At 37.1% G+C, this 15,381-nt stretch overlaps 2 protein-coding genes and 1 pseudogene across 2 annotated transcripts; all 3 read left to right on the top strand.

Annotated features, from left to right (window-relative positions):
- The first annotated feature begins 965 nt into the window (after positions 1 to 965).
- LOC126604564 (basic leucine zipper 4-like) lies at positions 966 to 1,948 on the top strand. Its single transcript, XM_050271858.1, has one exon. It carries the CDS (start codon positions 1,020 to 1,022, stop codon positions 1,476 to 1,478), a length of 459 nt encoding a protein of 152 aa, XP_050127815.1. The 5' UTR covers positions 966 to 1,019; the 3' UTR covers positions 1,479 to 1,948.
- Positions 1,949 to 9,278: 7,330 nt separating this feature from the next.
- LOC126601415 (kinesin-like protein KIN-7N) lies at positions 9,279 to 14,270 on the top strand. The gene is made up of 18 exons (XM_050268124.1): positions 9,279 to 9,529; positions 9,633 to 9,722; positions 9,805 to 9,923; positions 10,014 to 10,127; positions 10,205 to 10,286; positions 10,394 to 10,461; positions 10,553 to 10,615; positions 10,757 to 10,899; positions 10,973 to 11,075; positions 11,172 to 11,252; positions 11,368 to 11,436; positions 11,524 to 11,583; positions 11,689 to 11,841; positions 11,958 to 12,254; positions 12,419 to 12,502; positions 12,612 to 12,770; positions 12,850 to 13,122; positions 13,695 to 14,270. The coding sequence occupies exons 1-18, from the start codon at positions 9,376 to 9,378 to the stop codon at positions 14,130 to 14,132; spliced, it is 2,550 nt and encodes an 849-aa protein (XP_050124081.1). The 5' UTR covers positions 9,279 to 9,375; the 3' UTR covers positions 14,133 to 14,270.
- A 319-nt stretch (positions 14,271 to 14,589) lies between these two features.
- LOC126604963 (CST complex subunit STN1-like) lies at positions 14,590 to 15,263 on the top strand (annotated as a pseudogene).
- The last annotated feature ends 118 nt before the right edge of the window (positions 15,264 to 15,381 follow it).

Genomic DNA, 15,381 nt, shown 5'->3' with positions numbered 1-15,381 from the left:
ACTCTTTTCAAATGAAATATTCTCAAAAGGCTTACTAATGCATCTCACGGTGAGCTGAGAATTATATATATGCACTGGTTATTATCTGGTTATGACGCTAAATAACAATCAATCTTGTTAATAAAACCTATCTTTATACTCAATTTAATTTTCTTTCTTTGATCACATTTATTGACTCGATTTTAGATGTAGAATCGCCATTTGAAGCATAAACTTTAGGATTCTAGTCTTAGGTTGATTAATCACTTCAGGCACAAAATCTGACACTAACCATGTAAAAGCGAAGCTCACAAAAGCAGCTTATACACCCTAGATGGTCAATTTTGTGACTGTTAAAAAATGAGATCAAATTAAATTAAAGAAAAAAATATATCATAATTGTGAACGTTCATCCTTTTAAATGCATAAGACCCTGTCTATACATACGCATTTATCATGAGTTCGACCGAAGATCTTGATTTTTACAATATAATATCAATCTTGGATAATTTGACTGTATATTTTTCAGAATTTTTCCAAACACAGGTATGTATATTGATTATTGAGAGAATCAGATCATCACCTTCTCAACTGCGTATTCCATACGCCTTGTGCGAAATTTGTCGGCTAAACTTTCAGATAATCTGTTGTTTGTTTATACATTTTTGTTTGATTCTTCGTGATTAAGCTAAAGCTAATCTTCTGTTGGAGCCCACCATCCCTCTCTCCTTAACAAAGCAGAAACCCTACCACCACACATCACCATTTCCATTCCCATTCCCCCTTTACACAAAAGTTGTGCACGTAATGGCACTACACCAACCCAAAAATACATTTAAAATTTTTTATAAACCAAAAATAAAAAGAAACCCTAGTCCTTTGTTCAACACATACTTTTCTTGGACAAAATTACCCTCACTGCTCCAAAACTTTTGCATAGGGTGGACCCCATTTGTCTCTTTTCATTCGACTATAAAAACTCAGCCCCTCCTCTTCGTTCCTTCCCTTTTCTCCTCCTTCCCTCCCTTCCCTTCACTCAAATGATGATGAGTTCTTCAGCCATGTTCATCAACCATGAACCGGCCCACATGGGCCACTTCGAGTGCCCGGTTCAAGAAACCGAGCTCACAACAGCCGAGATTCAAGAGCTACTGTCTTTGCTTCAAGCAGGGAACTCGGCCTCCCCAAGCTCAGAGGGGTCGAACCGGGAGGTCTATACAGTTGACGAGAGAAAGCGTAGACGGACGATGTCAAATCGCGAGTCAGCCCGGCGGTCCAGGTGGAGAAAGAAGAGGCATTTAGAGGACATGACGAACGAGGTGGAACGGTTGAAAATAGAGAACCTGGAGATGAAGAACCGGTTGGGGGTGGTTGCTCAAAAGTGTCACGTAACATGGAGAGAAAATGACCGCTTGACATCCGAGTCCTTAGCTCTATGTGCGAGACTTTCGGATTTATACCGGATTTTGATTGCCATGCAGATGCAGTACTCACAATAATTATTAAAGTAACAAAATGATGATCAATAAGCTCTAATGAAGATTAATTAGAGCAAGGTTAAAGAGTGGTATGGTTTTGTGGGGTACATTAGGCTGCATGCATGCTCAGCGTGTCACTGAAAATGATAGTTAAATAATCTTTTAGGTTTTGCTTTTACTTTTGGGTTCCCGTTGTCGATCGGGGAAAACTTTCTTTTTAGTAGCTTTGTACGTATTGAGGACTAGCACGTAACCATGCATGTCTACATGTGAAAGAGATGCATGAAATGAGTGCATGTAAGTTTTTTTCTGTCAATATTTATAGGCATTTTAGCTTCATTACCATGCATGCTCGATCACGCTTGTCGCTTCGTGAACTTGAGGCTCTTGTTTTGCACCTTTTTTTTTTTTTTAAAGGATTGGTAGCAGGTAGCTCTGCATGTTTGTTTCAAGTTGTTGGTCTATGTAAAGATTCGCTTTTTGTTCTTGCATGTTGAAGACCTCTTTTTTTCTTTCTTCATTTTCGTAATTTAATTCATCTAATGACGTTCTCTGCGACTTTAAATTTGATGCTAGCTAGCTAAGATATAGTTTGGTTATTCATCTCCACGTCATATGAGGGGCATGTTGAGAGTATGAATTTCACATCGAAGGAATAAGGAACTTCAACTTTTGAGTAAATTTTAGCAATGGTTCCTTAACTTTAACTCAATTGGAGAAATGATCCCTCAACTAAATATTCATTACCATTGGTCCCTCAATTCATCAAAACGTGCAGCTATGGTCTCTCAACTAAAAATCCATTACCATTGGTTCCTCAACTTTAATCCAACTGGAGAAATGATCCCTGAACTTTAACCCGATTGAATCAATGACCCCTCAACTTTAACCCAATTGTAGCAATGGTCATTCCATCATAACTTATTTTGACAAAATTCTAACGAAGTTGACGAAAAAGACCATAGCTACACGTTTTGATGAGTTGGGGGACCTAATTGTAGCAATAGTTCTCCCAACATAACTTATTTTGACAAAATTCTAGCGAAGTTGACGAAAAAGACCATAGCTACACATTTTGATGAATTGAGGGACCAATGGTAATGTATTTTTAGTTGAAGGACCATTGCTCCAATTGATTAAAATTGAGGGATCATTGCTACAATTTACTCTCAACTTTTAATTATGTATCAGAACATGTTGGTTCATGCATGAAGCCCAATAACCATACGTGCAGGGCCGTCTTTGAGATTTTAGGAGCCGTGTGCACAATTAATAAAAGGGCCCCTATTTAAGATAGCTTTTTAAAAAGGTAGGACAATGTATTGACGCTAGAAAGTAAAAAGAGCTACAAACATAACATTCACTAAATAATAAAAAACAGTTCAATCTTAAATAACCAAACAGGAAAAAAAAAACTTCAAAAACTCTAAATTTAAAGTTTCACTTGAATATATAACATTATTATATAATAAATTGAAGAAAAAAAAACCTTTTTTAAGGTATTATTATTGCCATTAAAAGTATCTCATTATACTCCAAATTTTTATACTTAGAAATGAACAAAAATTAAAGCTTATAAGAAATGTACGATGAGATTTTAAAGTGCTTACAAAAATAATTTTTAAATATAAAACATTATTACATATAAATATTAGGTGATAAAATTTTTAGGGGTCCCTTCAAATTTTGGACCTTGTAGGACTGCATCTTTCGCTCTCCCTCAACCCCCTCTGCATCCGTGCTTCATGTTACTAAATTCTTATTGTCCACCTGTTTGAAACGCCGACTTTTTTCACAAATCTGCTGGAAATGCGATTAACAATTATTCATGGTACATCTTGTCGTGATTCGTGAACAACCCTAAAAAAACCACCACCTAAAGAGAATTGGACCCATAACAAATGATGATTAACTACTTACTGTAGCTGTCTTCCAATCTAATGAGCAATTTGTCTATGGATTAAATTGTTACTGCTTCAAGTGGTATTTGTTGATGCACAAAACCGGAGGTCTTGGAACAACATAAATCCGACTGTGAATCTGCATGAAATGTAAATAACACAAGATGTATCGTGATTCACCCTAAGGTTTGGCTACGTCCATACTGATTATGTATTTATTTGAGGGAGAGAGAACTCTGAGAGTGAGAGCTTTGAGAGGAGGGTGAGAGGGCCTAGGAATTCGCCTCTCTTAATTGTGAGGGTGATGAATCCTTTTATAGAATAAGGGCTCCTCACTTATTACATATTTGCCCCTTCCTTTATCACATAATTACATTTAAGTCCCCTGAGTATTTGTACGATGTCTAAATAGGGATGCCCTAAGTATGGTATAAACAATGTTATTAATATACGTACTCATCTACGTCTTTTAACTGAAAACTGTACGAGAAAAATTAAAGTTGGTATCTAGATTATGCAACATAGGACACATGGACTTACCAAATGGAATGCTACAAATAAAGGAGGAAAAAAGAAGAAGCAAAAACTCATGAATAAACGTTCAACAATATATGGGTCTCTTCTGCCTAGCTTAGGGGAGAATATTATAGTTCAAATCCATCAATCTCACACGTACGTATACCGCAAAATAACCCTAACATATGAGGGATACACTTGTAATTAAGAGACTATTTGGTTCCTTATCAACTGTTATACTTAGGAGTGCAAGTTAGATAGAAAATACCGATTTTGAGCCAAATATTTGTAACTTTGATGCATCAAAATCAAAATTTCAAAGTTTAGAAAAAAGAAATTGGATTCGATGTGGTATGTATCTTGAATTCGGTAATATATATAATTATATATTGTATTATACTATAATATACCTTATAATTCCGACCCATCATAACCATAACCAACTATCATGCACACACATGTAAGGTCCAAGCCCTAATACATTAAATTATGTTATTAGTACTATGTTTGGGTTCAATATTTTTCTATTAGGGTGATTAAGAATGAATAGTTAAACTCTGATCTTATTCTTTACAGCTAAGCTAGGTCGAGCATTTTAGATGTAATACTAGGTTTGGACTAGAACCAACCACCACATCTAATTAAGATTCAGTCTTCTCCAAATAATTATAATTATGATATTCTCTTGGTACATATATATTGTGTGTGGTATATATCATGTATATATGTGTGCTATATATATTAGGCTCGCCAACTTTAGAGAGATGTCCATTCGAAGGAAAAGCAGTGCAACGCTGTACTTTATTTGGAAAAATCGGAGGAGGAATAGTATGGAAGATTCTCAAATCTCCAAACACATGCATTTCTTTCCATATATTATAATCTCACATTTTGCTTTGCTTTAGTTAGCGCATGATGACTTACTACTTTAACTTTTTCCCATTACTTGTTGGCAAAGCGGCAACTACGTACCTCAGCTGCCTAATTGATGCGATCGACATGCTGATGTTTCTGTGGTTAGTTTTGTTTTGCAAACAAGAGGCTCTGACTTTTCTAGCCTGCCAGTGGATATCCGTTAAACGTTAGTGCGCATCCGTTAACTAGTTAGTAATTTAAGATAGTGCTATTTAGTTGTCTAGATTTGTTCCAAAGTAAATTTTATAATCTGAATTGTTCATTTTTTAGATTTCATACATAAATTACCAATGCAAGAATTCATTGAAAATAGAATCATTTAGCCCTTTGATTATCATCCAATGCATTTAAGTATTCATCGACAATATTACGTTCGTCTATTTATCAAGTCAAAGTTAGATAACTAAACACGGGTTTTGATTTGAGTGAACTTTCCATTGTTGATCTTCAAATGTTAATTGGTTCAAATTATGATAAATATTGTGAAGTGAACCTGTACAAAGTGGTAATCACCGCATTGAGTTATTAGCTGATTATTATCACATGCATGAGCACGATCATGTGCAATTCACATATTCCATAAAAAACATAAATATCATTCAGACAAAGAAAATACATTAATACTTCTAACCTAATCTGGAATTCCGAAGCCATTCGAAATGGGAAATGTAGTCAAGAGAGTTAGGTAGCTACCATGGAAATAGCCATATGTATTTATAGTTGATGGATAAAGAAAAGGTGCATGGACAAAATATTTGTCTACCTTACAAGGCAAGCAATTAATCTTGAAGTGGATGGGCCTCTTTCAATCCAGATGCAGGCAGTGGGTTTGAAATTTTGGATTTGTAGCCCCCATCAGATCACCAAAGCACGTATCATTCCGGAGATAAAATAAAAAAGCAAAATAAAGAAAAGGAAAAAGAAACCCCCTAGCTAGGTCGACCATTATTCAACTACAGAAAAGCAAAGGAGATAATTAACGCTCTCCAATGCACATACGTTAGTCCTTCAAACTTCGGAAAATGGTGGAAGAGCACAGTAGAATCCTTCAAACTCAGGGAAATGGTGGAAGAGCACTGTATCTACTGTATCTGTTGTGTCTCTTCCTGGATACTTTTTCTTGACAATGTTCTTAGTTGTTAACAACTTAATTAACACATGCATAAGTAGCTGGTAATAATTAAAACAAAAGTACTGAGAAAAGTTGGTGAAAGTAAATTTCTTTTTGACTTGTTATGCAAAGTACGCGTCGTGCATGCATACATTTTTGGACTTGTAGGTCATGGTTTGGATAATCATGTAAATCTCACACCTGAAAAAGGAAACTAGATTATATCCCATATATGTTCAATCTCTTTTTCCTTCTTCCTTCTTTCTTCCTTCTTCTCTTTTGCAGTCAGCCTTACAATTTCTTATGGCAAAGAAATGTTTATGACGGTGGGCACAAAAAAAGAAGAGTTTTTATTAATAATAGCCAAAATTTAACACTCAATTTCATAAATGTCACATTTTATAAAATCTTTCAAATATAACAGAAAACTTACTTAAATAGATCTAAATACCCTCAAAATTAAAACCAAATAAAAATTCGTGGCAAAACTCTCACCCCACAACTTTATATACGAGCAGCAACATTGCTGAACTTCCCAATCATTTTCATGTTTAAAAATTTAAAACTTTCTGCACATGGATTAATATTTCTAGCCCCATTGTTGAGAGCAGCATTTTCGCACACCCTCACTCCATTACTTAGTTTTGATTGGTTTGTGAGATCCGGTACAATTTTGAACTTGCTAATAGGGGTTATAGATTAATTAGAATTGCGGGGAAGAGAAGCATGAATTTAATTGGAATGCTCCTCTTGTGAAAACTGTTATGGTTTTAAATCCTTGTCATCCAACAAATTTAAGGAAAATTCGTAAGCACAGTTGGATTGGAATTTGGTTTCAATGAGTTAGAATCCTCAACTAATATCACGTCTGCTAAACTGATTGTACAAATTAGGGGTGGGCACGGGCCGGACCGGGGATAGCACATTCCTATATAGGAACCGGACCTAACCCGGCCTGGTTGAAACGGGCCGGGTCTTCTGGTTCTTGGTTTTTTTTTTTTTGGCGAAACTGCCACCATTGCCTTCAAATCCGTTAGGGACTTACAGTCCACCATGCAGCACTTCCTCATCTCCCAAACCACCAGCGCCGAGAAGCTCAAGATTCCGAGTCGGAGGATGAGTCGCAAGTAACAACCGAGTCAGTGCACCACATCTCTTGGGTCGCAATGTCTGATTTGAAATCCCACCCACATCTTCAACATCGATGGCGTCTTCGGCCGCCCCAACGTTGATTGGTGTGAATCTCATAAGGTCGAGACCATCCGGACCAACATGGAATTGGAGGATTTGACGGTGAGGTCATCAAGCAGAACGAGAACGTGGCGGTCGGTGGGGTGGTCTGGCAAGAATGAGTGGGCCAGAAATGGGAGGGGTAGGGTTAAGAAGGCAAGGACGCCGACGAGCTTCGACATGGTTGGTTGGGTTTGGGGAGGGACTCCAGTGACAAAGTCAAGCTCGATAAGACCTAGGATGGGAGGATGGGTGGTCGAGGGACGAACGACGAAGGAGAGACGACTGAGAGTTGAAGTCGAGGGACAGACAGTGTGGAGTGGGCTTTGAGAGAGACTCGATCAGATTTAGAGATACTAGGGTAAAAACCAACAGTCATGATTGGAAGGTATGTTTATTTTCAATCTGGGTCGTCCATTTCAATTACAAATGGGTCAGTCCGAGGCCCCGTTTTTCTATACATCTGGAACCGGCCCGACCCTAAAATGTCATTGCCCTGGCCCGTCCCGCCCCGTTTCCCTTATTAAAAAACAGGACCCGCCCCGTACTCGCCCCGAACCTCTAATACCCGTCCCTACCCGCGGGCCCAGGGCCCGTTTGCTCACCTCTAGTACAAATAATATTTTGTCATGATGATATTATATCAACAGGAAAGATTGAGTTTGAGTTTTAGACATGACCAACAAATTTTCAAGTTGGTACTCAATTAGTTGACAGTTGAACAACACCCGCAACTGCTCCACAACATTTACCAACTGTCTTCGTGGCCTCGCACTGTGAACAACAATGTAGAGGAGATGTATTCAAGTGCTTTGGCTTTTATGTGTGAATAAGTTTTGGGATTTTGAGGGTATTTAGGTCTATTTTACATGAGTTTTTTGCTATATTTGAAAGTTTTTATAAAATGTGACATTTATGAAATAAGGTGTCAAATTTTGGCTATTATTGATAAATACTCCAAAAAAAAGGACACATTTATGTAGACTTATCCAAGGTTACCACACTTTAGATAGATTAATTAGAGTAATGTTAAGTAAATCAACTTTTTAAATCAAATTTGCTAGCCATATAATACGTCACAAATAGAAAATAAGCGCGTTAATCAACACTTAAATAATAATCTAATCATCAACAACTATGTCATATGATTTACAAAATTTGGTTTAAAAATTTGATCTTCGCAACATTACTTGATTAATTAAGAGTGAAATGATAATGCAAATAATGGTTGATAATATTTATTTTTGGATTTGAGATTTCGAGTTTAGTACTTCTTCGCCTAATATCGCTTGTAAGATAAGTAAGGGAAAAAAGGCTACTAATTTGAGCTGTCTTAACTTTCATTTCCATCTATCTTTTCAATCTTAAAAAGATAAAGTAGACATAAGCTTTCATTTCAATCTTCCTTCCATGAGTATAATATAATTTTAGTTGTCCTGTTAAAAAAAAAAAAGTGTTGAATATACCAATATTCAAGCTTGCTCTTATCGAGCCGAACATAAAATTGACTTATTTTAAAAAGAAAACTAATGAAAAGGGCTTGAAAATTTTGAGTTTTAATGATAAAGACAAAATAAAGGGTAAAGTGAATAGTACCAGGATTGACTTTTTAGTGTAAAAATGTGGTTTTTCGTTAAAGTGAACAGTACCAGGTGCTTTTCGTTAAAGTTCCCTATTTTAAAACTTGGACAAGTCAAACACGAGCTAAACCCAATGCAAACTCGAGTTATTTCGAGCTGATTTAAATACTTGGGTATGGAATAGAGTAGCCACTAACAAAACGAGGCAGACGCACAAAAGGCCAAATTTTGGGCATCAATTCTTTTTATTGGACTTGGGCTTCAAACTAGAGAGAGCAAAGTAGTATAGGCTCTTTAGCATGGATCTTGCTAGAAAAACAATTAGGAAACTAATGAAAAACGTTTAAAAACTTTGAGTTTTAATAATAAAGACAAAATCAATGGTAAAGTGAATAGTATCATGATTGATTTTTTAATGTAAAAATATGATTTTTCGTTAAAATATATAGTACCGAAAATTTTTTGTTAAAGTTCCAAAACAATTACTATTATTTCGGGACGTTATCCAACCGTTGAAATCTGGACTGAAAAATATGAATAAAGGGTATTTTCGTAAACTGAACGAAATTCAAATCCTGCTCCCCTCCAAAAAGCAAAGAGCATTTGGCCGCCTGCGGAAGTTGAACTCCATCAGTCCCTCAAACTCTCGGAGAGAAACAACATCGATGGCTCTAATGGAGAAGATCTGCGTTGCGGTTCGAGTGAGGCCTCCGGTAGCTCACGATTCCTCCACCGGAACTATCTGGAAGGTCGACGACAACCGCATTTCGCTCCACAAGCCCCACGGCACGCCGATCTCCGGTATCTCCTACGCTTTCGGTAAGCAAGCACATGAGACTTAGCATTTTGATTCTGATTTCGTTTGGTTTGGTTTGGTTTCAGTGAGATTTGATTGCGAGAAATGCACTTTTATTGTTTGCAGATCATGTGTTCGATGAAGATTGTACGAATTCTACGGTTTATGAGCTGCTCACCAAGGACATTATTCATGCCGCAGTCGAAGGATTTAATGGTATGTGAAAAAATTGAATCTTTATTTGCTCCATTTCGATAGTGTTTTGCGTTTAATTTGATGTTTGTGTTGACGTTTGTAGGAACTGCGTTTGCTTATGGACAGACTAGCAGTGGGAAGACTTTCACCATGAATGGTTCCAAAACAGATCCAGGTATCATTCATCGAGCCGTTAGAGATGTTTTTGACAGAATCCAGATGGTAATGATCCATATGTGCTTTCTTAATTTGAAATTTGTTGCTCGCTGTATTGAATTACTGTGTTGAATTGGTTGCTATTTATGTTTCTAGATGTCACACCAGGAGTTTCTGATTCGAGTATCCTACATGGAATTGTACAATGAGGAAATTAACGACCTTTTTGCAGTAGAGAATCAGAAATTGCAGATTCATGAGAGTTTGGAGGTTGGCTACTGACCCTTTTGATAAATTTAGTTAGCTTCTTTTAAGTGAACTGAATTAACTGATTTTTTCGTGTTCAGCGTGGCATATTTGTTGCTGGCCTCAGGGAGGAAATTGTCAGTAATTCTGAACAGGTGTTGAAGCTCATTGAATCTGGAGAAGGTTTGCACTTTGAAACCAAAACTTGAAGAACACGGTTTTCTGTTCTTGTGTGCTCCTTCAGTTGAATGTTTGTCATTAACCTGTCTCTGGCAAAATGTTTCTTACAGTTAATAGGCACTTTGGAGAAACAAACATGAATGCTCGGAGTAGTAGATCTCACACAATATTCAGAATGGTATGTCAATATTATACTTTTCTATCTACAGCTTCAATTAAATATTGGATGTACCCCCCTAAGTAGTGGTACCTGTATCCTATGAGTTTAGGTAATTGAAAGCCATGCGAAGGACACTAGTTCAAGTGCTGATGCTATTCGTGTCTCTGTCTTGGTTCGTATTCTTTCAGCCATTCTCTATCAAAGTTGACAGAACAGTTCCAGATGATTTGTTCTCTTATGCTTTACAATATCCGAATTATTTACTTCCCGACCCTGTGAGTGTTTGTCTTTAAATTTTGATTTATGGGTGCAGAATTTGGTAGATTTAGCTGGTTCTGAAAGAATTGCTAAAACTGGAGCTGGCGGAGTACGTCTGAAGGAAGGAAAGTACATAAACAAGAGCTTAATGATTCTTGGTAATGTAATTAACAAACTTAGTGATGGCGCAAAAAACAGGTACTTATTTTGTTTTTAGTAAATCATTCTCGCTGAATGTAAACAATTTTTTCTAATGATAACTTCTGTACAGGGGTCACATCCCTTATCGTGATAGTAAGCTTACCCGTATACTTCAACCTGCCCTTGGAGGCAATGCCAAAACTTCAATTATATGCACTATAGCACCAGAAGAGGTACCCTATAATTTGCTCTTATGGTAATATAATTTAGTTTTGCAGCATAATTAATGTATATATATTTTAACTATAATATGTTATCGAGGCATTTAGGTACACATTGAGGAAACAAAGGGAACCCTTCAATTTGCTAGCAGAGCTAAGTGCATCACTAATTGTGCTCAAGTGAATGAGGTATGTTTCTTCTTGGGTAGTATGTTTAACACTTTGTTGTGCTAATTAGTTTAGGACTATAGCATCTCATACAGGAAACTTTTAAGCGCATCATTAATGGTCAAATCTATCGCAGATTTTGACAGACGCAGCCTTACTGAAGCGGCAAAAACAAGAGATAGAAGATCTTCGTATGAAACTTCAGGTACAAATCATCTCATATTATTTTGCACAAAAAGATTAGAAACACACTCTCATAAATGTCATGTCTTGAAATACACAAAATTATCAGGGATCACATGCCGGGGTGCTGGAGCAAGAAATATTGAAGTTAAGAAATGACTTACTACAGGTATGGCGTTTTCCTCACCAACTTTTCGTACCTACCAACTTAGCTTCTAACTTGTGTATATTTATTTCCATTTTGTCAACTTCTGCTAACCTTTCTATGGTTCAGTATGAACTAGAGCGTGAGAAGCTGGAAATGGAACTGGAAGAGCAGCGGAAATCACATAAACAACAGGAACAATGCATCAGGGATCAACAGATGAAAACTGACAATCTCAGTGGTCTTTCTACTATTTCAGACTTCGAAAGAAGTTCTAGTCAGGTATAACTCTTAAGCTTTGTTATATGTTGTCTAAATGCAGAGTCATACATATTGTATCTTTCATGTTTCATTTTGTTTGTAGTGCATGTCTCTGATATCCTTAAATCTATGTATAGGCACAGGATTCTGGGACACACAGCCTTAAGGAAGACAGTAGTGACAGCAGTAGTAAATCTCAAGGAGATATCTTCAGTACCCCATCAAATTTCAAGGCAGCTACCCATTCCTTCATTGTCAAGCGTTCAAATTACTCACCATTGCCCAGTTTTAGCCCTCTTCCAGATGCTTTTAGCAATGTGGTTGATGAAGACACATGGTTGAAAATGAACAAAGGTTTCATAGCTGACCTTGATTCCCTTCAAATGACTCCTGCAAGAAAAGTTCAATCCTTTCCGCCAAGTGACGAAGTTCCTGTGAGTCTAATTTTCATCTATTTTTCTTCCACTTTCCTGATTTTCTTTGTTTTTCTATTTATTCCATCAGGAAAGTGAGAAGCTATTATCCTCGTCCTATTTTCTCGTGCTGCATTTTGCTTAATTTCTATGTTGTTTTCACTTATCTCATCAAATTTTTCCAGGGCTCAACTGAGAACTACAAGCAGGATGTCCAGAATTTGAAGAGACAACTAGAACTTGCCGTTGGAGAGAGAGATGATCTCAAGGTTAGTTTATCGCATAACTGTTCTTGGAAATTGTAGAATCCTACTTTTGAGTGAAAATGGATAAATTATACTTCTGGCTAGGATTTCTGTCTTTTTATTATCTGTGTAGAGGAAACATGCTGAACAAGCTGCACTGAACGATCAATTAGTTCGGGATATATCTGAACTACAAAAAGAAGCAAAGCTTATTCGAGAAATCCCTCATAGGCTTTCTGAATGTGCAGCAACTTGCAAAGACTTTTATGTGGATGTGTTATCAAAGACTCAGGTAATTGCTGTTTTCAAATCGGGCACTCGAAAGTTCATTTGGTGTTATTGATTTTGTAACAGTATAGTTATCCGGACAGAGCTTTATATCTGATGAAAAATCTTCGGTGGCAACATTGCTGTCAAGCATAAGTGAAATTGGCACAAACCTCTTTACAACTCTCGAAACCCATTTCTCAGAGGCATTTGATGATGGCCAAAGATCATTCTTTGCGAGTAGTTCTCTAATCCAAGAACAACACAAAGTGCTCTCTGAGAGGTTGAACAGCGCTGTTAAATTATTGGTATCATCAGAGCCATCAAGTGTTGAGAATGAACAAGTGAGGAATTCGCCATTCAGCAGTAAATACAAGGTAGCTGCCTCGTCACAACTAAAAAGATGTTTTCCATTAGTTATAATTTTATTCTCTGCCTTGTTGTTGAAGATTTCTTACAAGTTTCCAAACAGTGTTGATGCATAAAGTATTAGGATTCAAGAATAGGATCAATTGCTTCTAATGTAGCAAAAAAAAAAAAAAAAACTTTTAAGAAGCCATCTATACATAGGAATGAATCAAGCTGCTATAATCACTTATATATGTGTTCTTTTCCGAGTTTTTCTTGCAATTTACTTATATGTGCAGTGTGCGCTCTGACATGCTAAGTTTTAGTTGTACCCACCAAAATCATGAAAGAAGCAAATTTAGTTAGGATTGAGAAAAAGGAGAGATAAACATGGACAAAACTTTTTATTTTGCTAATGGGGCGATAAACAGGCAATAAAACGCGTGTTGGTGTCCCTTTAGTGCTCACTTAATGTTTGTTTAGTGAAAAAAAAAGTTGTGTTTTATTGAAGATTTGTGAAAAGTTCTGTCTAGGTATATTTCCCGGACACGAGAGCAATTTAGCGTGGTTTTGTTATAAGTTGTAGTTTTTGTGATAAAAGGACTACGCAAGGGGAGGAGAAACTGCCGGTTGGGAGGAAAAACTCAGCAATGAGCTCAACACTATCAAGGAAAGATACCGCGGCCTGGAGGAAGAGCTGGATTCGAATAACCAGCTTCTGGAGAAATCCAAGCAAAGATACGATGCCTTGGAAGCTGAATTTCGGCTTTTGAAAGAAGAAAGAGATTCCTTGCACAAAAAGGTATCTGAATCATCTCAAACACTTGCTCTGGTTACCGACCAAAAGGAAAATGTTGTGAAGGATCTGAATCATGAGTTGTTGAGAAGGAAAGATCTTGAAGAACAAATCAAACAGTTCCGTGTTGTTTTTGGTTGTCGGAAGACATCGCTCATGTCTTTCCATAGTGAGTTTAAGTCGAAACTCGAGAGTTTGAGGGCCAAAAATCCAGATTCAGTACCCAAATTTGTTGGATGTTGAAGATTATAGAGTGACGATTATTAATATTTACGTAGGTTGTAATGTTTGTTTCTTTCCTATTCAGAATGGTTCTTTCAAACTCTTGTGATTATGCATCAATGTGGATTAGTATAATGATTTTTGTGTTGATTGGATTCATTTTCTTGATCTGTTTTCAGTTACAGTTTTGAAATATAATAACTTCCTTCTATACTCCACTTTTAGGATGAGAGTTTGGTTAAACTACATAACATGGCAACGATAATTGGGTATTAAATTCATCACTTAATATGAGTCGAACTTGAGATATCCTATGGGATATCATTAGACTGTACTGCTAGTGAGATAGTAAGAGGTTGAAATGCCTTTATGAGTCTTTTTAACCTCCGAAAAAGTAAATTGCCGTAATTTTTCCCTCCCTCAATAGCTTGTGGAAAATTAAAAAAAAAATGATAGCGCTACGTGTATCAACTTTGCAAACCATGTAACATGTCATTAATATAAAATAAATACATTAGTCGATATTTAATTAATAATCCCCCCAATTCACACTTTTTCTCAAATTTCTCATCCTCCTAACTGATGGAGCATCCGCTATACAACACCCACGTAAAACTCTTGGCCTTCGACCTCAACTCTCTCACCCAAACCTCATTTTCATCGGGTTCAATCTCCTTCTCCTGCAACGGCGCTCTCCTATCACGCGCAGAGGCCGTCGGCACTGTTACGTCTCGCGACCTCAAACCCAACAAGTTCCTCAGGTTCACCATAGACGACGGCACCGGCTGCATCAGCTGCATTCTCTGGCTCAACCAGCACTCCTCCCCCTACTTCTCCCGCCGCAGCCCGCCAGATGTTCGACTTATTGCCCAAACCGTATTGCGCTTCGCTGCGGAGATTAAGCTCGGCGTGGTGGCCAGAGTGCGGAGGAAGATCCCTAGCTACATGGGCGTTACGCAGAAGATGTCGTGATCGACAGGGACCCCAATGTTTGGAGATCTTGCATTGGTTGGATTGCATAAACTTGGCGCGAAAAGTTTACGACTTCGTTCCTCATTCAAAATAAATATTTAATTTGGTGTAACTGGTTTTGGATTTTTTTTGTATAATTATTTAAATTTTTTTCAATTGGTGTCGCACCTTCCTAAACAATTTTGGTTTCCTTCCAGTAACATTTGCTTCCAAATTACAGTAGGAAAAATAAGTTAAAATTCTTACAGAATTAGGCAAGTTGGCTAGATCAGTACTCTTCTCCTCTGGAAGCTTGAAT

This window comes from Malus sylvestris, chromosome 15, assembly GCF_916048215.2.
Source record: "Malus sylvestris chromosome 15, drMalSylv7.2, whole genome shotgun sequence".
NCBI lineage: Eukaryota > Viridiplantae > Streptophyta > Magnoliopsida > Rosales > Rosaceae > Malus > Malus sylvestris.
Note: the sequence above shows the minus strand (reverse complement) of the source record. Positions and strands in the feature narration are given on the sequence as shown.